The sequence below is a fragment of the Myotis nattereri genome, assembly GCF_964212035.1.
Source record: "Myotis nattereri genome assembly, chromosome: 5".
In the NCBI taxonomy this organism is placed as follows: domain Eukaryota; kingdom Metazoa; phylum Chordata; class Mammalia; order Chiroptera; family Vespertilionidae; genus Myotis; species Myotis nattereri.
In genome coordinates this window covers 1,237,137-1,259,472 of record NC_138080.1, presented here as the reverse complement: position 1 = coordinate 1,259,472, position 22,336 = coordinate 1,237,137, and the positions used below count along the sequence as shown (strand labels likewise).

General features: G+C 63.9%; 1 protein-coding gene across 5 annotated transcripts in view; it reads left to right on the top strand.

The window, feature by feature from the left end:
* CAMK2D (calcium/calmodulin dependent protein kinase II delta) overlaps positions 1-22,336 on the top strand; it is a 153,290-nt gene that overhangs the window by 85,097 nt on the left and 45,857 nt on the right. For all 5 annotated transcript variants that reach the window (XM_081092198.1, XM_081092201.1, XM_081092200.1 and 2 more), the window contains exon 4: positions 9,473-9,527. In XM_081092198.1, the coding sequence (XP_080948324.1) occupies positions 9,473-9,527 (55 nt within the window). The remainder of the gene's footprint in view (positions 1-9,472; positions 9,528-22,336) is intronic.

Sequence of the window (22,336 nt, the reverse complement as noted above, 5' to 3'; positions counted from 1 at the left end):
AAGGAGGAGTCTCTGAAAGGTCCAAGGCCTCTGGGGAGCCCTTGCCGAAGGCGGCAGCCCCGGCCTTGACTTTTCCAAACAAGTCCGAGCCCCTGGGTGTTTTGCTGGAGTCTCTATGTTTAGTCTTTAGATCTGACCTTGTAGAAGCATGTGCTTTCTCAAGGACGCTTACCCTGTCGATTGTGTCTAGAGCAGTGGTTCTCAACCTTCTGGCCCTTTAATACAGTTCCTCATGTTGTGGTGATCTTATGAATGTCAGTATGATTTCCATTGGGAAAATGCGCCTATTTCTGAAAGTAAGGAAAAAAAGGTTTTTCCTGTATTTGCCTAGGAAGCAAAGGTTTTATATATATTATTAAAATTGTGTTATGTTAAACAGGAACTTGATTACTTTAAATGTGTAGATTACGTAATACTGTTTAATAATAATAAATAATATACTTGTCCACCTTCCCAGGGTTTTAATTTTAAGATTTGCTTTTTTTCCTTATGAAGGAAAATTTTATACTTAAGGTATATGGGAAGCTCTATCAAATAAGAGAATAATAATTATATTCTATTATAATTATATGCATGTTAAATAAATTCTAATATGCTTTCATTTATAACTAGAGGCACGGTGCATGAAATTTGTGCACAGGTAGGTTCTCTAGGCCTGGCCAGCGATCAGGGGTGATCTGTGGGGCGACCGGCAGGGTGATCGGGGCCCCCGCTCACACCTGCCTTGGCTGGCCTGGTGCCACCCCCTTGTCAGCCCCACCCCCCACTGCCGCTGGTCAGGGCCTGTGGGCTGGGGGCAGCTCCTGCATTGAGTCTCTGCCCCCTGGTGGTCAGTGTGCATTATAGTGACCGGTCATTCCACTGGCCATTCGATTTGCATATTATGCAAATTGTCCCCTTGGGAGTTCGACTGGGAGACCTGGAGTTCGATTGCTCGCTATGTTGTGCGCTGACCACCAGGGGGCAGCATGGAACAAAGAAAGGCCACAGCCGGAGGAAGGCCCCAGCCGGCAGCAGGAAGGCCTCTATCAGCCCTGATCACTGGCCAGGCCTAGGGACCCTGCCCATGCACAGATTTTGTGCACTGGGCCTCTAGTGTTATAATATTGTGGAATATTGTGTTTTGCAAGAAAGACAAGATTCCACATCATTTATAGAACTCCAGAGTATCTAGATTTATAGAAATACTAGCAGGGTAAGCGTCCTTGAGAAAGCACATGCTTCTACAAGGTCGGGTCTAAAGACTAAACATAGACTCCAGCAAAACACCCGGGGGCTCGGACTTGTTTGGAAAAGTCAAGGCCGGGCCGCCGCCTTCGGCAAGGGCCCCCCAAAGGCCCCCGCCTTTCGGAGACTCCTCCTTACAGACTCTCCAGCCGAGCCCCGCGCTTCCCCACACTCCAGATATAGTCTGACGCAGGTGCGGCCCTGCCTGTCCCAGCTGTTCCGTGACTGCCCCTTTAACCTGACTCTCACCATGGCAGTCACGGCGTCGGGCAGTGTCCTCCGTGCGGTGTGATGCCGCAGGCTCGGTGCGCGTCTGGTTGGCAGTCCCGTGCCCGCAGCTGGGACCTTGCTGCACGGACCGGGGGGGGGGGGGGGGGGGGGGGGGACGCGCGGCTCCGCTCTCGGAGGGCTTACAGCCCGGCGGCTGCCGTGTCGGAGACGCCACCGCAGCAACAACCGGAAGCACGACTTGTGTCTGGTAAACCGAATGCACGTCCGATTCCCACAAATGCAGCTGCAGGTGACGTCCTGTCGACCACGCTCGGCCCTCTCCCCACACGTGCACGTGTCCGTGTCAGACTGCTTCAGTCACATCCTTTGAAAGGCCGGGCGCTAAGAGCTACGTGACTGTGGCCACTCTGGTGACAGCCTGGGCGTGGAGACCCCCACCTGCGCGGGGGGACGCCCTCGCTGGTGCCCAGGATACGGGCAGACAGACGCCCACACAGGAAGCAGGTCACTTTCTAAATGTGTTTTTGTACAAACAGCTTTGCAGCCTCTGAAACTCCTAACAGGGACCCTTGCCTGCCCGCGCTTACCGCCTTCATACTGACCTGGCTCCCTCCGCGTGTGTTCCTCAGCGGCACCCACTCTGCAGCTGCCTGGCCGGCTCCCTGGCCGGTCTCTGCGGAGAAAGCAGCAGCTCTTCCTCCAGCGCAGGGGCTGCAGGAGCCGCGACCAGCTCGCGCCTGGGGATGGACCCCTCCCGACCCAGGACAGCGCAGCCTGGCCTCGGTGGCTCTGAGGAGCCGTGGGCTCTGCCACGCGTGCCGCCTTCCCGATCGAGCTGGGAAGGACCCCGCCTTTGGGTCTGACGTCGCTCAGCTGCTTTTCTGTTTCCTCCTGAAGTGTTGCTTAGTGTCCAGGCTTTGATCTGCCCAGGGGCCAGCTGCTGGGTGGCGCCCAGACCCTGTCCTCTCCCACGGGCGGGGCCCTCCTCCAGGCCCTCCGGCTCTCCAGTCGGTGTGACGGTGCGGGCACAGGCAGCTCTCCGCAGGCTGGTTCTGGGCCCTGGTGTGGGGACTTTTCCCTGGAAGCTTCGCCATGAGCTTCCCAGCCAGGCCCGGAGCTGTCTCCTGCCAGTTCGATGGAGGCCTTAGCACAGGTGGCGTGTCCTCGCGCTTCCAGTTCTAGCCCCGAGGGCCTGACTGAGCAAATGTGAATGGTGCCCTGCGTGTCACGAGCGGACCCCGGAGGCCAGGACAGGAGACAGCTGCGTGTTGGTGAGGCTCCGGGCAGCCGCCTTGCAGACACACTGAGGAGCAAGATGCTGGTCCGTCTGCTCCCTTCTCCCCCTCCGTCCCTCTGAGGGAGCACTGGTCCCTGGAGAGAAGCGTCGTATCTGTGACCAGCAAGCGACGCTCAGGGCAGTGACTGAGTGGGACGGGCGGGCGGGGAGAGGGGAGGCCGGCTCGTGCTGCGTGTGCGCCCTGGCGGCCAGGCTCCCGCACGCTCCGGTCACGTGTGCTCCTGTCCAGGCCTCGGAGCCACACAGCCTCCGTGAGGGGCGCGGGGACAGCGGCAGGCAGAGAGTTTGCTTTTCAATCCTTCGTTTTCGCTGCGAATGTGATGTTGACAGTAGGGAACTTCTAGGACGTGTATTTCCAGCGGAGGCGCGTGGAGGGGGAGCCCGTGCTCACCTGGGCCCAGCCTGGGCCCTGTGGGCGAGGACAGGCTGGTGCTGTGTGTGGACGGGACTCCGTGGCCAGTCGGGCACGGCAGAGACCTGGGCACGTGCCGGACGACGGGAGAGGCGTGCGCGGCGGTTACGCGTGGGCCAGGGCGTGGGCCGCTGCGTGCGTGGACGCTGCTCAGGTGTGTGCTCCACAGAAGGTGCTTTCACTGAGTCGTTTCTTACTAAAAAGTTTAAAAGGCTATAAACTCCCTTTTAGTCAGTCAGTGTCATCTGTCTTTCCCTGAAAAGCCAAATTCTTACCGTTGTTTTGAGTCTTATTTGGTTTTTACAGTTGACGATGGTGCAGACGGTCCCACTCAGGTTGCCGGCCCTTTGTGTGCTGGTGTGGGCCCAGCACGTGTCCTGTCGTGTGTGCTGGTGTGGGCCCAGCATGAGTCCTGTCGTGTGTGCTGGTCTGTGGGGTCAGCACGTGTCCTGTCGTGTGTGCTGGTGTGGGCCCAGCATGAGTCCTGTCGTGTGTGCTGGTGTAGGGCCAGCACGTGTCCTGTCGTGTGTGCAGGTCCATGAGGCCAGCACGTGTCCTGTCGTGTGTGCTGGTGTGGGGCCAGCACGTGTCCTGTCGTGTGTGCTGGTCCATGAGGCCAGCACGTGTCCTGTCGTGTGTGCTGGTGTGGGGCCAGCACGTGTCCTGTCGTGTGTGCTGGTGTGGGCCCAGCACGTGTCCTGTCGTGTGTGCTGGTGTGGGGCCAGCACGTGTCCTGTCGTGTGTGCTGGTGTGGGGTCAGCACGTGTCCTGTCGTGTGTGCTGGTGTGGACCCAGCCCGTGTCCTGTCGTGTGTGCTGGTGTGGGGCCAGCACGTGTCCTGTCGTGTGTGCTGGTGTGGGGCCGGCACGTGTCCTGTCGTGTGTGCTGGTCCGTGGGGCCAGCACGTGTCCTGTCGTGTGTGCTGGTGTGGGGCCAGCACGTGGCCTGTCGTGTGTGCTGGTCCGTGGGGTCAGCACGTGTCCTGTCGTGTGTGCTGGTGTGGGGCCAGCACGTGTCCTGTTGTGTGTGCTGGTGTGGGGTCAGCACGTGTCCTGTCGTGTGTGCTGGTGTGGGGTCAGCACGTGTCCTGTCGTGTGTGCTGGTCTGTGGGGTCAGCATGAGTCTTGTTATGTGTGCTGGTCTGTAGGGTCTGCACGTGGCCTGTCGTGTGTGCTGGTCTGTGGGGTCAGCACGTGGCCTGTCGTGTGTGCTGGTCCGTGGGGTCAGCACGTGTCCTGTCGTGTGTGCTGGTCTGTGGGGTCAGCACGTGGCCTGTCGTGTGTGCTGGTCCATGGGTCAGCACGTGGCCTGTCGTGTGTGCTGGTCTGTAGGGTCAGCACGTGGCCTGTCGTGTGTGATGGTGTGGGGCCAGCACGTGTCCTGTCGTGTGTGCTGGTCCGTGGGGTCAGCACGTGTCCTGTCGTGTGTGCTGGTCTGTGGGGTCAGCACGTGTCCTGTCGTGTGTGCTGGTGTGGGGCCAGCACGTGTCCTGTCGTGTGTGCTGGTCCGTGGGGTCAGCACGTGTCCTGTTGTGTGTGCTGGTCTGTGGGGTCAGCACGTGGCCTGTCGTGTGTGCTGGTCCGTGGGTCAGCACGTGGCCTGTCGTGTGTGCTGGTCTTTAGGGTCAGCACGTGGCCTGACGTGTGTGCTGGTGTGGGGCCAGCACGTGGCCTGTCGTGTGTGCTGGTCCGTGGGGTCAGCACGTGGCCTGTCGTGTGTGCTGTTGTGGGGTCAGCACGTGTCCTGTCGTGTGTGCTGGTCTGTGGGGTCAGCACGTGTCCTGTCGTGTGTGCTGGTCTGTGGGTCAGCACGTGTCCTGTTGTGTGTGCTGGTCCGTGGGGCCAGCATGTGTCCTGTCGTGTGTGCTGGTGTGGGGCCAGCCCGTGTCCTGTCGTGTGTGCTGGTGTGGGGCCAGCACGTGTCCTGTCGTGTGTGCTGGTCTGTGGGGTCAGCATGAGTCTTGTTATGTGTGCTGGTCTGTGGGGTCAGCATGTGTCCTGTCGTGTGTGCTGGTCTGTGGGGTCAGCACGTGGCCTGTTGTGTGTGCTGGTCCGTGGGGTCAGCACGTGGCCTGTCGTGTGTGCTGGTTCGTGGGGTCAGCACGTGTCCTGTCGTGTGTGCTGGTCTGTGGGGTCAGCATGTGGCCTGTCGTGTGTGCTGGTGTGGGGCCAGCACGTGGCCTGTCGTGTGTGCTGGTCCATGGGGCCAGCACGTGTCCTGTCGTGTGTGCTGGTGTGGGGCCAGCACGTGGCCTGTGGCGTGTGCAGCTGGTGCTGTCACTGTGATGTGGTGAGTGGGATGCTTAGGGACATGGTGTCGGAGACGTAGCCTCCGGTGGGCTGACCTGAGGTGTCAGAAAGCTTCGTGTCATAGACGCCCAGAGGCTGCCCCTCGCCCTCCGCACTGTGTGTTAATGACACTGCATCCGATGACAGAGAGCTGGAGCCAGGACCCGTGAAGCGGGGAGGGATGCACACAGTCAGTCCTCAGGATTCGCAGACACGTGTCCGGGCGTTCGCTGCTCACTCACATTCGTCTGTGAGCACATCAGCCCTCGGGCCCCTTCCGAGTGGGGCTGGGATCAGACTCGGGGGCGGCTGGGGCGGCCAGCTGAGCTCCAGGGCGGTGACACCGCGTGTCAGCTCTCAGACCGCCATCTGTTTAGCCCACAGTTCTGCCTCTGTGGCGAGCGGCCAGCTAACGTGGCCACAGCACCACGTGGGCACGCTGTCCGGTGTCCCTGAGCGCACAGCGGCTGCGAGGCTGCGAGGCGGCAGGGACAGCGTGGGAGCTGAGCTGGTGGAGACGTCCTGCGGGTGAGTCCTGGCGCCACGCTGTGCTTCAGCACCACACGTGACCAGGGATCCAGAGCAGGGGCACCAGAGCGGGGCAGGGACTGTAGCCGGCGGATGAGTGGAGGCCACAGGAGCTGGCCTGTCCCCGAGCACTGGCTGGGAGAGCACCACAGCCCAGGGAGGCCTGGCCGGGAGGCCCCCGAACGTCGTTATAGCGACAGAAAACACATGTCTACATGGGATTGCTGGCGTGATTACTCGGGGGTATTGTTCTCCACTGTCCTTAGCCCGGGAGAGGGCAGCTGTGCGGGGACTGAAGATGAATGCGATGCCTCCAGTGACGATGTGCTGCTGTTCGTGGGAAGAACTGAAGCCCCGTCTCCAAAACGTGCTTACAAATTCCCACGAAAGAGCTGAAGTCTCCTCCGCACGCTCACTGGGAGGAGTGTTGCCCGGAGGTGGCGCTGGGGCTCTGTCCAGCCGAGACCCCGCCCCAGCCCTGGTCTCAGGACGGGGGCCACATCTGTCCAGCCGAGACCCCGCCCCAGCCCTGGTCTCAGGACGGGGGCCACATCTGTCCAGCCGAGACCCCACCCCAGCCCTGGTCTCAGAACAGGGGCCACACCTGTCCAGCCGAGACCCCACCCCAGCCCTGGTATCAGGAGGGGGGGCTACACCTGTCCAGCCGAGACCCCGCCCCAGCCCTGGTATCAGGAGGGGGGGGCCACACCTGTCCAGCTGAGACAGGAGCTATGGTGGGGGTCAGGGCCTGGCTGGTGGGGCCCCTGTGTGGAGACTGGGTTTCCTGGTTGGATTAGCTCACGAAACACATCCAGGGTTTCTGGAAGGTGGCAGGGTCGGAGGAGCAGGGAGAAATGTGCACATGTATCCCCGTAAAGATGCAGCTGGGTTTCTGCTGTCCTGACATCGTCCTCTCGGTCGGCCTCGCCTGCCCGATGCCAGCAGGACGTGGGACGATCTGGAATCGTGTGATGCAGGAGCTTGGCCAGTGGCTTGTCTCTAATCACTGCCCTGTGCTGGCTGGCGGGGTGCCTCCCTGAGATTGGTTTGAACTGGAAACAGAGGGTCTGGTCACCGGGATGCATCTGAGCAGCTGGACTTATTCAGAATCGTCCCCCCAAGGGACGGCTGTTCCCCCCGTCAGGGCAGCAGTGGTTGTCGGACTGAGAAACGTGTGCCCCCGACACAAGCAGACGTGAGCCCCAGCCCCCAGCGGTGCCGGGTGCCCTGCTCACTCTGCACCCTGGGCCCGGCCGCGGGAGCCCACCAGCGGCTCCTACCCCAGGTGCACAGTGAGACTTACTCCTAGGGCTTTGTAGCCTGGAGTCCACCTCACTCTCCCACCGCTTGACTCACTGAAACACACTGCTCCCCCGCGCGTCCGCCCCTGAGGACTGCGAGGCTCTCAGAAAGGCAGTGCCTGCTCGCCCAGCTCACCCCAGGCCGAGCCTGGGAGCAGGCAGGGGGGTGGGAACGTCGGCCCGCAGGCTGTGGGCGATCTGCAGAGTCATTCCGTCTGGCCCTGCCAGCCGAGGCATTAGGGCGAGTTAATTGTTGGACCACGTGTAGCAGGCGCAGGTCTAAATGTGTAAGTGTGTGGCCCGCAGCAGATGTGGTCAGTGCCCAGAAGGCCCTCGGCAGAAACCAGGCCCCCCCCTCCCCCCCGCCCGGGAGAGGGCCCACCCTCCAGCCCCAGGAGGCTGCACCTGCTGCATGGGGAGTGGGTGCAGAGAGACGTGGGGGAGTGCCTGGCCTGGGAGAGCGCTGAGCATCCCGGGTTTTTGAAACATGGTTCCCGTTTGGTTTGTGGATGAGAAGGAATTCCAGGAACTAAAGGAAGCTCAGCCGTTAGTGCAAGCAAGCAATGCTGCCCAGACGCCCAGGCGGCGCTGAGGCGGGAAGGAGGGGAGAGCGCGGCCCCCCCATCCCCTACGTTCTGAGCCGTCCCCCTGCTAGGACAGACGCCCACTTTCCAAGGGATCATCTGGCAGGGAGGGCGGGTCTCTGCCTTGGAGAAATTCCTGGGGAGGGGGCTGGAAAGGTTCAGTAGCCGGCCAGGATGATGTCTGAAGGGCTTGGCATTGGACTTCAGGAATGGACTTCGGCCCTGGCCGGTGTGGTGCAGTGGTTGGTGTCGGCCGCACACCGAAGGGTCGCAGGTTTGATTCCCGGACAAGGGCACCTTCCTGGGTTACAGGTTCACTCCCGCCCCTGGTCAGAGCGTGTGCAGGAGGCACCTAGTCCATGTGTCTCCCTCACATCATTGTTTCTCTTTCTCTTTACCCCCCAACCCCTTCCTTCCGTCCAACTCTCTGAAAAGCAATGGGAAAAGGTCCTCTGTGAGGATTAACAAAACAAAACAAAAAAAAATGAATTAAAGGATGGCTTTGCATTGGGTCTGAGCCTGGGAGGAGCATGTGCTGCGAAGTCCCTCACAGGTGGTGGTAGTCGGTGTGACCGTTCACGGTTCTCTTGAGTCCACGTTTCCCACGTGGCAGCCATCACCGCGTGGAGAGCACGCTAAGGACGGGCCGTGGTGCATCGTGTCTGGTCCTGGCTGCTCAGAAGCAGGTCCCACGAGGCGGCCACTTCTGCCCCTGCAGACCCAGGCAGTGTGTCATCAGGAGGCTGACCTCTGGGGGGCGCGGTGTGAGTCCTCGCGTGTTAACTGCAGAGGCTCGGAGGCGCCGCGTGCTCTCCGCTCGGAGGAGAGACGTGTGCTCTGGCTCGGTGTCGGTGAAAGCCTCGCCCTGGAGCCTGGAGGCCGTGCTGGTGTGAGGAGCCAGTCGGTGGTTTTGTGCACATTTTGGCTTCTAACTTGGTAAGTGGTGTGAGGTTAGAAGCAGCAGCGTCGTAAGCACGGCTGACAGGCCGGCCAGGGAGTGCTGTGCTGGGATCCCCAGGAAAGGGGCGCAGGGCGGAGACCCGGACCAGACGCTCACCGCCCTGGCCGGTCCTCAGTGGGCAGAGCATCCTCCTGTGCACCGGGGCTCGGGCCGGTTCCGGGCGAGGCTCGTACCCGGGTGCGGGGTGACCCTGGTCGGGGTGCCTGCGGGAGGCAGCCGAGGGGTGTGTCTCTCCTCCCCTCCCTTCCGCCATAGAATCAATGAAAAGCACATATCCTGGGGGAGGGTTAAAAATAGAGCCGCGCACAGTGGTCCTGCCGGCCTGTTGCGGTGCAGGCGGGGGGGGGTGGGGGGGTGGGGGGGGGGTGCCTGGCTGGTGTGCACAGCGTGGCCTGGGGGGCGCCCTCTGGAGACCTGGCAAACGTTGTAACTCCTTCCACTGGTCACTCCCCTCCCTCACCTTCCAGCCGTCCTCGGGGCAGGCACCGGGTCATTACCGGCGAGGTCTCTGACTGTGACCACACAGGGAGCAGTAAGGGCCGCCCCTCCCGCATGGCTGTGTGAGCCCCCGCTGGGCAGGGTGCTGGGCAGGGAGGAGCTGGGGCCGCCCGCACCGGTAACACTGCCTTCTCTCTCTCCCCAGTGCGGCTGCACGACAGCATCTCCGAGGAGGGCTTCCACTACCTGGTGTTCGACCTGTGAGTACCCCCCGGCCTGACAACCGCTGTCCCAGGCTGCCCTCCACGTCACCACCCGTCAGGAACAGTCAGCCCAGCTCCCCGGGGAAGAGGGGAGTGGCCCTCGGTGACGGGCTGTGGCCTGGGGTTGCACTGTGACGGCATCCCCAGTGCAGCTGCCCGGGGGTCGCCCCGCAGGCCTGAGTGCGCACACTTGTCATTTTGTATGAAAAGGAGTGTCAAGCAAGGGCCCTGAGGCTGGTTCGCTCCGGGTCACAGCATCTCAGACTCAGCTGCCGGCCCTCTCCTGGCTGTGCTCCCAGACGCGCAGGTCCCCTGTCCCACACGCGGCTGCCCTCCCCTGTCCCCACACACAGGGCTGTCCTCGCCTGTCCCCAATGGGGCTGCCCTCCACTGTCCCACACGAGGCTGCCCTCCCCTGTCCCACACGCGGCTGCCCTCCCCTGTCCCACACGCGACTGCCCTCCCCTGTCGCACACGCGGCTGCCCTCCCCTGTCCCACACACAGGGCTGCCCTCCCCTGTCCCACACGGGGCTGCCCTCCCCTGTCCCACACGCGGCTGCCCTCCCCTGTCCCCTCACGGGGCTGTCCTCCCCTGTCGCCCACACGGGGCTGCCCTCCCCTGTCCCACACGCGGCTGCCCTCCCCTGTCCCACACGGGGCTGCCCTCCCCTGTCCCACACGCGGATGCCCTCCCCTGTCCCACACGGGGCTGCCCTACCCTGTCCCACACGGGGCTGTCCTCCCCTGTCCCACACGGGGCTGCCCTCCCCTGTCCCACACGGGGCTGCCCTCCCCTGTCCCACACGGGGCTGCCCTCCCCTGTCCCACACGGGGCTGCCCTCCCCTGTCCCACACGGGGCTGTCCTCCCCTGTCCCACACGGGGCTGCCCTCCCCTGTCCCACACGCGGCTGCCCTCCCCTGTCCCACACGGGGCTGCCCTCCCCTGTCCCACACGGGGCTGTCCTCGCCTGTCCCCTCACGGGGCTGTCCTCCCCTGTCCCACACGGGGCTGTCCTCCCCTGTCCCACACGGGGCTGTCCTCCCCTGTCCCCTCACGGGGCTGTCCTCCCCTGTCCCCACACGGGGCTGTCCTCCCCTGTCCCCTGACGGGGCTGTCCTCCCCTGTCCCCACACGGGGCTGTCCTCCCCTGTCCCCACACGGGGCTGCCCTCCCCTGTCCCACACGGGGCTGCCCTCCCCTGTCCCACACGGGGCTGCCCTCCCCTGTCCCACACGCGGCTGCCCTCCCCTGTCCCACACGCGGCTGCCCTCCCCTGTCCCCTCACGGGGCTGTCCTCCCCTGTCCCACACGGGGCTGTCCTCCCCTGTCCCACACGCGGCTGCCCTCCCCTGTCCCACACGGGGCTGCCCTCCCCTGTCCCACACGCGGCTGCCCTCCCCTGTCCCCTCACGGGGCTGTCCTCCCCTGTCCCACACGGGGCTGCCCTCCCCTGTCCCACACGGGGCTGTCCTCGCCTGTCCCCTCACGGGGCTGTCCTCCCCTGTCCCACACGGGGCTGTCCTCCCCTGTCCCACAAGCGGCTGCCCTCCCCTGTCCCACACGGGGCTGCCCTCCCCTGTCCCCTCACGGGGCTGTCCTCCCCTGTCCCACACGGGGCTGCCCTCCCCTGTCCCACACGGGGCTGTCCTCGCCTGTCCCCTCACGGGGCTGTCCTCCCCTGTCCCACACGGGGCTGTCCTCCCCTGTCCCACAAGCGGCTGCCCTCCCCTGTCCCACACGGGGCTGCCCTCCCCTGTCCCCTCACGGGGCTGCCCTCTCCTGTCCCAACACACAGGGCTGTCCTCCCCTGTCCCCTCACGGGGCTGTCCTCCCCTGTCCCCACACACAGGGCTGTCCTCCCCTGTCCCACACGGGGCTGCCCTCCCCTGTCCCCTCACGGGGCTGTCCTCCCCTGTCCCACACGCGGCTGCCCTCCCCTGTCCCACACGGGGCTGCCCTCCCCTGTCCCACACGCGGCTGCCCTCCCCTGTCCCCACACACAGGGCTGTCCTCCCCTGTCCTATACGGGGCTGTCCTCCCCTGTCCCACACGGGGCTGCCCTCCCCTGTCCCACACGCGGCTGCCCTCCCCTGTCCCCTCACGGGGCTGTCCTCCCCTGTCCCCTCACGGGGCTGTCCTCGCCTGTCCCCTCACGGGGCTGTCCTCCCCTGTCCCACACGGGGCTGCCCTCCCCTGTCCCCTCACGGGGCTGCCCTCCCCTGTCCCACACGCGGCTGCCCTCCCCTGTCCCACACGGGGCTGCCCTCCCCTGTCCCACACGCGGCTGCCCTCCCCTGTCCCACACGGGGCTGTCCTCCCCTGTCCCACACGGGGCTGCCCTCCCCTGTCGCCCACACGGGGCTGCCCTCCCCTGTCCCACACGCGGCTGCCCTCCCCTGTTCCACACGGGGCTGCCCTCCCCTGTCCCACACGCGGCTGCCCTCCCCTGTCCCCACACACAGGGCTGTCCTCCCCTGTCCCACACGGGGCTGTCCTCCCCTGTCCCACACGGGGCTGCCCTCCCCTGTCCCCTCACGGGGCTGTCCTCCCCTGTCCCACACGCGGCTGCCCTCCCCTGTCCCACAAGGGGCTGCCCTCCCCTGTCCCACACGCGGCTGCCCTCCCCTGTCCCACACGGGGCTGTCCTCCCCTGTCCCACACGGGGCTGCCCTCCCCTGTCGCCCAAACGGGGCTGCCCTCCCCTGTCCCACACGCGGCTGCCCTCCCCTGTCCCACACGCGGCTGCCCTCCCCTGTCCCACACGGGGCTGCCCTCCCCTGTCCCACACGGGGCTGCCCTCCCCTGTCCCCTCACGGGGCTGTCCTCCCTTGTCGCCCACACGGGGCTGCCCTCCCCTGTCCCACACGCGGCTGCCCTCCCCTGTCCCACACGGGGCTGCCCTCCCCTGTCCCACACGCGGCTGCCCTCCCCTGTCCCACACGGGGCTGCCCTCCCCTGTCCCACACGCGGCTGCCCTCCCCTGTCCCCACACACAGGGCTGTCCTCCCCGTCCCACACGGGGCTGTCCTCCCCTGTCCCACACGGGGCTGCCCTCCCCTGTCCCCTCACGGGGCTGTCCTCCCCTGTCCCCCCTCACGGGGCTGCCCTCCCCTGTCCGCACACACGGGGCTGCCCTCCCCTGTCCCACACGCGGCTGCCCTCCCCTGTCCCACACGGGGCTGCCCTCCCCTGTCCCACACGCGGCTGCCCTCCCCTGTCCCACACGCGGCTGCCCTCCCCTGTCCGCACACACGGGGCTGCCCTCCCCTGTCCCACACGCGGCTGCCCTCCCCTGTCCCACACGCGGCTGCCCTCCCCTGTCCCCACACACAGGGCTGTCCTCCCCTGTCCCACACGGGGCTGCCCTCCCCTGTCCCACACGGGGCTGTCCTCGCCTGTCCCCTCACGGGGCTGCCCTCCCCTGTCGCCCACACGGGGCTGTCCTCCCCTGTCCCACACGGGGCTGTCCTCCCCTGTCGCCCACACGGGGCTGCCCTCCCCTGTCCCACACGCGGCTGCCCTCCCCTGTCCCACACGGGGCTGCCCTCCCCTGTCCCACACGCGGCTGCCCTCCCCTGTCCCACACGCGGCTGCCCTCCCCTGTCCCACACGGGGCTGCCCTCCCCTGTCCCACACGCGGCTGCCCTCCCCTGTCCCACACGCGGCTGCCCTCCCCTGTCCCCACACACAGGGCTGTCCTCCCCTGTCCCACACAGGGCTGTCCTCCCCTGTCCCACACGGGGCTGCCCTCCCCTGTCCCTCACGGGGCTGCCCTCCCCTGTCCCACACGCGGCTGCCCTCCCCTGTCCCCTCACGGGGCTGTCCTCCCCTGTCCCACACGGGGCTGCCCTCCCCTGTCCCACACGGGGCTGTCCTCGCCTGTCCCCTCACGGGGCTGTCCTCCCCTGTCCCACACGGGGCTGTCCTCCCCTGTCCCACAAGCGGCTGCCCTCCCCTGTCCCACACGGGGCTGCCCTCCCCTGTCCCCTCACGGGGCTGCCCTCTCCTGTCCCAACACACAGGGCTGTCCTCCCCTGTCCCCTCACGGGGCTGTCCTCCCCTGTCCCCACACACAGGGCTGTCCTCCCCTGTCCCACACGGGGCTGCCCTCCCCTGTCCCCTCACGGGGCTGTCCTCCCCTGTCCCACACGCGGCTGCCCTCCCCTGTCCCACACGCAGCTGCCCTCCCCTGTCCCACACGCGGCTGCCCTCCCCTGTCCCCACACACAGGGCTGTCCTCCCCTGTCCTATACGGGGCTGTCCTCCCCTGTCCCACACGGGGCTGCCCTCCCCTGTCCCACACGCGGCTGCCCTCCCCTGTCCGCACACACGGGGCTGCCCTCCCCTGTCCCACACGCGGCTGCCCTCCCCTGTCTCCTCACGGGGCTGTCCTCCCCTGTCCCCTCACGGGGCTGTCCTCGCCTGTCCCCTCACGGGGCTGTCCTCCCCTGTCCCCACACACAGGGCTGTCCTCCCCTGTCCCACACGGGGCTGTCCTCCCCTGTCCCACACGGGGCTGCCCTCCCCTGTCCCCTCACGGGGCTGCCCTCCCCTGTCCCACACGGGGCTGCCCTCCCCTGTCCCACACGGTGCTGCCCTCCCCTGTCCCACACGCGGCTGCCCTCCCCTGTCCCACACGGGGCTGTCCTCCCCTGTCCCACACGGGGCTGCCCTCCCCTGTCGCCCACACGGGGCTGCCCTCCCCTGTCCCACACGCGGCTGCCCTCCCCTGTCCCACACGGGGCTGCCCTCCCCTGTCCCACACGCGGCTGCCCTCCCCTGTCCCCACACACAGGGCTGTCCTCCCCTGTCCCACACGGGGCTGTCCTCCCCTGTCCCACACGGGGCTGCCCTCCCCTGTCCCCTCACGGGGCTGCCCTCCCCTGTCCCACACGCGGCTGCCCTCCCCTGTCCCCACACACAGGGCTGTCCTCCCCTGTCGCCCACACGGGGCTGCCCTCCCCTGTCCCACACGGGGCTGTCCTCCCCTGTCGCCCACACGGGGCTGCCCTCCCCTGTCCCACACGCGGCTGCCCTCCCCTGTCCCACACGCGGCTGCCCTCCCCTGTCCCACACGGGGCTGCCCTCCCCTGTCCCACACGCGGCTGCCCTCCCCTGTCCCACACGCGGCTGCCCTCCCCTGTCCCACACGCGGCTGCCCTCCCCTTTCCCACACGGGGCTGCCCTCCCCTGTCCCACACGCGGCTGCCCTCCCCTGTCCCACACAGGGCTGCCCTCCCCTGTCCCCACACGGGGCTGCCCTCCCCTGTCCCCACACGGGGCTGCCCTCCCCTGTCCCCCCTCACGGGGCTGCCCTCCCCTGTCCGCACACGGGGCTGCCCTCCCCTGTCCCACACGGGGCTGCCCTCCCCTGTCCCACACGCGGCTGCCCTCCCCTGTCCCACACGGGGCTGCCCTCCCCTGTCCGCACACGGGGCTGCCCTCCCCTGTCCCACACGCGGCTGCCCTCCCCTGTCCCACACGGGGCTGCCCTCCCCTGTCCCACACGGGGCTGCCCTCCCCTGTCCCACACGCGGCTGCCCTCCCCTGTCCCACACGGGGCTGCCCTCCCCTGTCCCACACGCGGCTGCCCTCCCCTGTCCCACACGGGGCTGCCCTCCCCTGTCCGCACACGGGGCTGCCCTCCCCTGTCCCCCCTCACGGGGCTGCCCTCCCCTGTCCCACACGGGGCTGCCCTCCCCTGTCCCACACGGGGCTGCCCTCCCCTGCCCCCCCTCACGGGGCTGCCCTCCCCTGTCCCCCCTCACGGGGCTGCCCTCCCCTGTCCCCAACGGGGCTGCCCTCCCCTGTCCCTCACACGGGGCTGCCCAGGGCAGGACACTGCCTCGCGTTCTTCTTAGGAGTCAAAGCTGAAAACCCCGCTTCTACCCAGAAAAACCCCCGCTTGTCATCGGCCAGGGTTGGTCACTGGGAGAGGAAGGGGAGTGCCCAGGGTGACGGGCGGCGGGGCTGTGGCCGAGGCTCTGTGCGTGCCTGAGGGGGGAGGGCCTGGGAGCAGTCAGCTCCGGCCGGACGGGACGTGTGACACAGAGCATCACGTGGCAGGAGGGGCTTCAGAGATCTCACGCCCCAGAAGTCAGTCTGACCCTCACGCAGACATGCTCCTGTCACTGGCGTCACCAGTTCACGCCTCGGAGCCACGTCCTTGGAAGGTGTGTCCTCAGCAGACAAAGCTTCCCGCTGGGCGAGGCCCGTGCGTCCTCCTTTGTACGGGCTCGGAGAGGAGAGCAGAGCGGCTGAGGGCCGGCGAGGGGGCAGCTGTGCCGTCACAGGAAGCGCACAGCCTGGCTCGTCTCCGGCTGTCACCGTGACGGGTGGGGAACTGAACAGAAAGGCTCTTTCATATGATGCGTCTCAAGGGCAGTGGTGTAGGTTTGCCGTCACTGAGGAACCCAGGCCTGTCTGTCCGTCCGTCCGTCCTCTCTCGCAGGTGGGCGTGTCCTCTGGCTCAGGCTCCCCTGATGGAGAAGTGGGAGCGTGAGCTCGTGGCATGTATTTCACCCGCTTCCTCCCCCGTCCTGAGAAGCTGTGTTCGTCCTTGGTTGGCCCTGCTTGTCATGCCCACGTCTGAGCGGAGCCTGGCCAAGGCACACCTTCCCGGGCTCTGACCCAGCGTGAGGCCGGGCTGGCGTCGGCCCGGGAGCTGGTCACGCGAGCGGCAGCAGGGCCTGTTGGTGGGCGGCCAGCATGTGGGTGACACGTGTGCAGGGGACAGGCTGAAGCCCCGTGTGTGCAGGCACCGGCGCCATCACTCCTGGCCCCAGTCCCACTGCGCGTCCTTTCTCAGCTCCTGTTTGCTTCTCCCGTGACCCGTCCTCTCTTCCTGCTTCTCCAGGTCCCTTCTCTCATGACGTCCTTTCTCTTTTAAAAACTTGCTTCAGCCCGGCCAGCACGGCTCAGTGGTGAGCGTCAGACTATGAACCAGGAGGTGACGGTTCAATTCCCGGTCAGGGCACATGCCCGGGTTGCAGGCTTGCAAGAGGCAGCCGTTCAATGATTCTCTCTGATCATTTCTCTCTCTCTCTCTCTCTCTCTCTCTCTCTTGCTCTCGCTCTCACTCTCTCGGCCACCCCCCCCCCCCCTTCCTCCCGGAAATCAGTTTTAAAAAAAAACATACAAGAAACATAAATGTGTAATTCCTCTAAATCATCTGAGGGTGGCAGTGGCGTCCTGTGAAGAGGGAGTAAGTGCTTCATGAGAACATGTTTAAGCGTCGGTAAGGAAAGTGTGGTCTTCAGGTCCGTGAAATGCCCTCTGGGGAAGCTGCAGTCACCGCGCAGTCAGTTCCAAGGGGAGGCAGCGGCTCGCCTCCCTCCAGGGCCCGTGGCCGCCTCCCGCACCCCAGCCCCGCAGCCGTGGCGGACGGAGTGCAGGCCTGTTTGTAGGTGTGCTGAGTGTTCCTGGTGGACACCTTTCTGTCCTGAAAAGCAACCCGAGGGCTGTGGGTCTGTGGGAAAGTCGCGTCATCTGCAGTTTAACGGGCAGGCTTATTGGGTGTCTGTCCATCGTTCCCAGCTGCGCAGCGTTCGCAGCCGCTCTGCAGGTGGACTGGGGACCAGGGGAAAGGCGGCGGCAGAGCGCAGGTGTCCTCGCCGCAGCAGGGGGGGTTCGCGCAGAGCGGCCCTCCGTGGGCCGGCGCCCGGGCTCCCTGAGCTCCATGGAGCGAGGCCTGGGGTCCCAGGGGCAAGGCCTCGCCAGGAGTCGTCTGACTGACCTGTCAGAGAAGGGGTGGCCCCTGCAGGGGAGGGACCGCCCACGTGGAGCCATCGCACCAGGTGAGACAGCACCGGGCGACGTGTGCCATCTCCCCAGGAACGGAGGAGGCGATGGAGAGAGGGCTGACCCAGAGCGAGGCTCGCGTTTCCGGCTCACGCTCCCCAGGGCCGGCCATTGAACTCGACCTTGTCTCTGAGCCGGCCTCTCCCTGCATGGCGAGCGGTAGGCAGGTGGGAGCTGTCGCTGTCTCACTTGTCCTGTCCCGTCCTGTCCTGTCCCGTCCCGGGAGCCACTGGGCCACTCGCATCCATTGGAGATTTCCGGTAGAATTAGTGGGGCTCCTGGTGTCCTGTTTAAATATTAGAAACTGTCAGGATTCTAAACTGTTAAGGGAAAATGCCATTATTACATCTTCAAAAGAGCTTCCCTCTGCCCCCCACTCCCCAGCAAAAGCCCATCCGGTCCATGAAGTGCTTCTCTCTCCCTCTGTTCTGAGCGTTGGTGTTTTCCGGGTAAGAAATCCTATTCGTGGTGCAGGGCGGTGCCCACACGCGGACGGCACTGTGCCTGACGCTCGGAAAGCCGTGGTTCTGAACGTGTCCCGGTGCCACGGATCCAGGAGCGCTCTCGGCCGTGCTGCCCGCCCCCTTAGCGCAGCTGTGCCGCTGGAAGGCAGGGCTTGCTTTGTACTTACGTATATTTTTCATGTCCACGGATTTTGAAATGTCATAATATTAAAAATACTTTTTCAAACCACACCCTTTGGCCCGGAGCTGGTAGTTGTGTTGGTGATGTCGGGACTGAAGGGCAGTCAGACGCCTTCCCTCTTCAGAGCTCTCACACTCAGAAAGGCAGGGCAGCATGGAAACACCGCGGTGCAGACCTGCGCAGAAAAGCGTGAGCACGCTTGCGGGGTGTCGGGCCCGAGGTTGCGGCAGACAGAGTGACGTCTGGGGCTGTCCTTCGTCCCGAGAGCACACACTCCGCGCCCGGCCTGCAGGCGAGCTCCCTGGAGGACAGCGAGGGAGCCCCCGTGCCAGGCGCCTGCTTCCTTCCCCTGCTGGGGCACTGGGTGCGCGGACCAGCCCCGCGTCTGCGAGCACCTCTGGGCTACCCAGGCGCTGGTCCCGTGCTGGCTACTGCAGCTCTTCTGCTGGCGATGCCTCCTGGCCCCGGTGCGCAGCTCCCTGCGCGCTCCCCGCTTGTCACAGGTCCAGGGCCAGCGTGGTCTTCTCAGGTCAAATTCCATTCCTCTTAAAACTGCGTGGCGTAATCTGGGCTGCTTTCAGATGTGGCAGCTGAATAGAGCTGCGTGTGAATACCTGTGTGCAGCGTTTGTGTTGACATAGTGCTCGGCTCCTTTGGGTCAGTACCGAGGAGCATGTTGCTGGGCCTTATGAGTGTGTGTAGTTGTGTAAGAAGGCGCTGCACCGCCTCCGCAGGGGCTGCGCTGTGTGCGTGCCCGCGGCAGTGAGCCTCCTGCTGCTCCGCACCCCGCGCTGGGGCGGCCCCGGCCGGTGCGTGTGCCAGGCGTGCCGCTCGCTGCCTCCGTTTGCCTGCCATCGGTGTGTCTCCTTTGGTGAGGTCTCTCTGGGTCTTTTGCCCATTTTTTAATCAGACTTTATCTTTGGTGTGGAGCTTTAAGCTTCTTTGTCCTCTTCGATAGCCCTTCACGAGATCTCTGCACATCCTCTCGTTGACATTGACTTTGGGAGAGCGAAAGTTTCTACTTTTAATGAAGTTCAGCTTTTCAGTGATTTATTTTCATGGGTTGTGCCTTTGATGTTGTATCTAAAAGTCATCGCCAAAGCCAGGGTCATCTACATATTCCCTTATGCTATCTCCCAGCAGCTTCATGGTTTTGCATTTCACATTTCGGGCTCTGATCCACTTGGAGCTCATTGTTGTGACAGGTGTGAGGCCTGTGTCTAGATTCATGTTTTGCACGTGGCTGTCCAGTGGCTCCAGCAGCGTTGGTTGAGTACATGGTCTTCGCTCCTGTGTCAGAGGTGAGATCGCTGTGTTCTGGGCTCCGTTCTGTCCCACGGTGTCTGTCCGTTCTCTCACCAATCCCACGCTCTCCATTACTGTAGCTTCTCCTGGTCTGTGCGGGCTCTTCTGGGTCTTGGCCCCTCACACACAAACTTCAGGATCAGTGTCTCCGTCTCCACAGGTGACGCTGAGACCCTGCTTGGAGTTGTGCTGAGTTTACGGGTTGGGTTGTTGAGAGCTGGCACCTGGGCAATGGCAAGTCTCTCTGATGACTGACATGGAAATCTCTCCATTCGCGTAGCTCTTCTGCGAGATCTTCGCCGCGCTCTGCAGTTTTTCCATGTGGCGCTTCCAGGGAAGACGTACGTCCAAGTATCTCCTTTCTGGGAAGTGGGATGTAGATGGGCAAGTGTTTTAATCTCACTTGCCTACTTGTGCTCTGTAAGAAGTCAGTAGGCTGTCAGATGTTAACCTCGTACCCTGCGGCTGGTGTGATGGCTTAGCTCCGCACGTTTCACTGTCAATCCGTAGGGTTTTCTGCATAGAGAATCCGTCCTCTGTGCGCAGACACCACTGTATTCCTTCCTGCCAGTGCGAACACTTCATTCCCTCTGTTGTCTAGGATTCCAGGGCGAGAGAGGACACCCTGCCTCGTTCTGATCTTGGTGGGACAGCATCCACTTCCTCACTATGAAGTGTAATATTACGTATTTCGTAGATTTTTTAAATCGAGTGGAGGAGGGTCACTTCCGTTCCTAGTTTGCTGAGCGTTATTAGCAGGATGGGTATTGAATTTTGTCAGGTGTTTTTTCTGCATCAGTTGATCTGACCTCGTCTAACCAGAGAGGAGTTCTCTCCAGGTTAAGGAGAGGTGTCGTCTTAGAGCAGCCGGACATGCCGGCTGGGTGCAGGTTGGCGTGTGCCAGCGATGGCGTGAGCCCGCTGTGAAGACCACGTCTGTTCAGGCTCCCCGCTGAGTGGACTGGCCTCCCGAGAGTGACAGAACCAAACCCAGGCGCAGGGTCACCGTGGTCGGAGTCGCCATTCTCTGCCGCTGCTGCAAGTGGCAAAATCTGTCCAGGAGATCGGAGGGAAACCTGTTTAATGACTCGGTCGTGGTGTCTGGTCTCACATAGAACAAATGGAAAGGCGATCACCCCTTGTTCTGGAAAATAAGATGGCATCTCACCAGGGTCCTGGGACGGGGAGGAGAGAGCAGGGGTTGGAGCAGCTGCACCGGCTCCATTTCACTCCATGAAAATCTCCTCCTTGAAAAGCGGGCAGGGTTTCTGGTGGAAGATTTCACACAGAAACTGCACCGTAACGTCCAACTGCCCCTCACCCCTTAGGACCTGCGAGCGAGGCAAGGCCAGCCGAGGTTTTAATTTTGTTAAATTAGCGTGAACCAGGTAAGGACTGGGCAGAGCTTTCTGCCTACACAGACGGCCAGAGAGGACTGACACAGACAGACAGACAGACAGACAGACAGACGGCCCAGAGAGGACTGACACAGACAGACAGACAGACAGACAGACGGCCCGGAGAGGACTGACACAGACAGACAGACAGACAGACAGATGGCCCAGAGAGGACTGACACAGACAGATGGCCCAGAGAGGACTGACACAGACAGACGGCCCAGAGAGGACTGACACAGACAGACGGCCCAGAGAGGACTGACACAGACAGACAGACAGACAGACAGACAGATGGCCCAGAGAGAACTGACACAGACAGACGGCCCAGAGAGGACTGACACAGACAGACCGACGGCCCAGAGAGGACTGACACAGACAGACAGACGGCCCAGAGAGGACTGACACAGACAGACAGACGGCCCAGAGAGGACTGACACAGACAGACAGACAGACGGCCCAGAGAGGACTGACACAGACAGACAGACGGCCCAGAGAGGACTGACACAGACAGACAGATGGCCCAGAGAGGACTGACATAGACAGACAGACGGCCCAGAGAGGACTGACAGCCAGAGAGGTGCCCGCAGGAGGGAGGGAGGCCGTCCCGTGGCTCGTGGAGCTGCCAGAGCTGCTGTGCGAAGCCTGGTTGGTCTGACCTGGAGCAGTGAGGCTCCCACCTGTGGATCACGCCATGTGCTGTTGATGGAGGGTTTCCCGGCGGAAGGGGCTAGGAGCCTTCTGGAATTCTCACATCCATCGTGGTGAGTGGATGGCTGGATTCATGTTCTCATGCACAGTGTCCGCATTTGTGAGCGCATATTTGACATTTATCAGGTCAGCGATCGGGCCAAGAGTCCTGCGGTTTTCCTCCGACCTCAGCAGGAATGCCCATTCCCGGGAGTTTGCCCCCCGCAGTGGGGGGGCAGGGGGTCACCCAGTGATGGCTCGGTGTGGGGGGGGCAGCGTCTGGCTGGAAGTCAGCCCGCACGCCTGTGCGCGGTGGGGAAGCGGGCCTCCGGCTCGGACGCGGGGTCTGTGACGGGGGTGTCACTGTGCAGGTTGTGACGCGCCGCCTGTGTGTGGGACCCCGATCCCTCCGCGGTCCCTCCGGCTAAATCAGGCCATAAATTACATTTTGGATGAAAGCTGTAAAAATGTACGGTTCTCTGTATTTTTATTCAGAACAAGGTATGATACTGATTTGAAATCTTTCCTTAATGCAAATGTATTCCCTTTAGTTCACACCTGGACGCTTATTGCCAACCTTGTTCCCCCTGGCAGCTATCAGTCATGCCGGGAGCGCCGTCACAGGCAGCTCGGCACAGCTCCGTGTCCTCGCCACGGGACGGGTGGACAGAGGGCGGCAGCCGGGGACAGCGGTCATGACCGAGGCCTCCCTCCGGGTCACCGTCGGGGGAGCGGCTGCTCAGTGCTGAGCAGGGCCCACGGCCCTGGCGGCAGGAATTCACCCGGCTGGGAGGGGCTTCTCCCCAGGGCACCCGCACTGGGTGGGCGCCAGGAACCGCCACGGTGATGAGGTGGCCCCTTGGCAACGTGGGAGGTTTGCCCCAAATTTCAAATGTGGCTGCGCTCAGCCCAGCAGTTTTACCTAAGAAAGAGGTGAATGTCTGAAGGGCGCGCACGGGGACTTCCGTG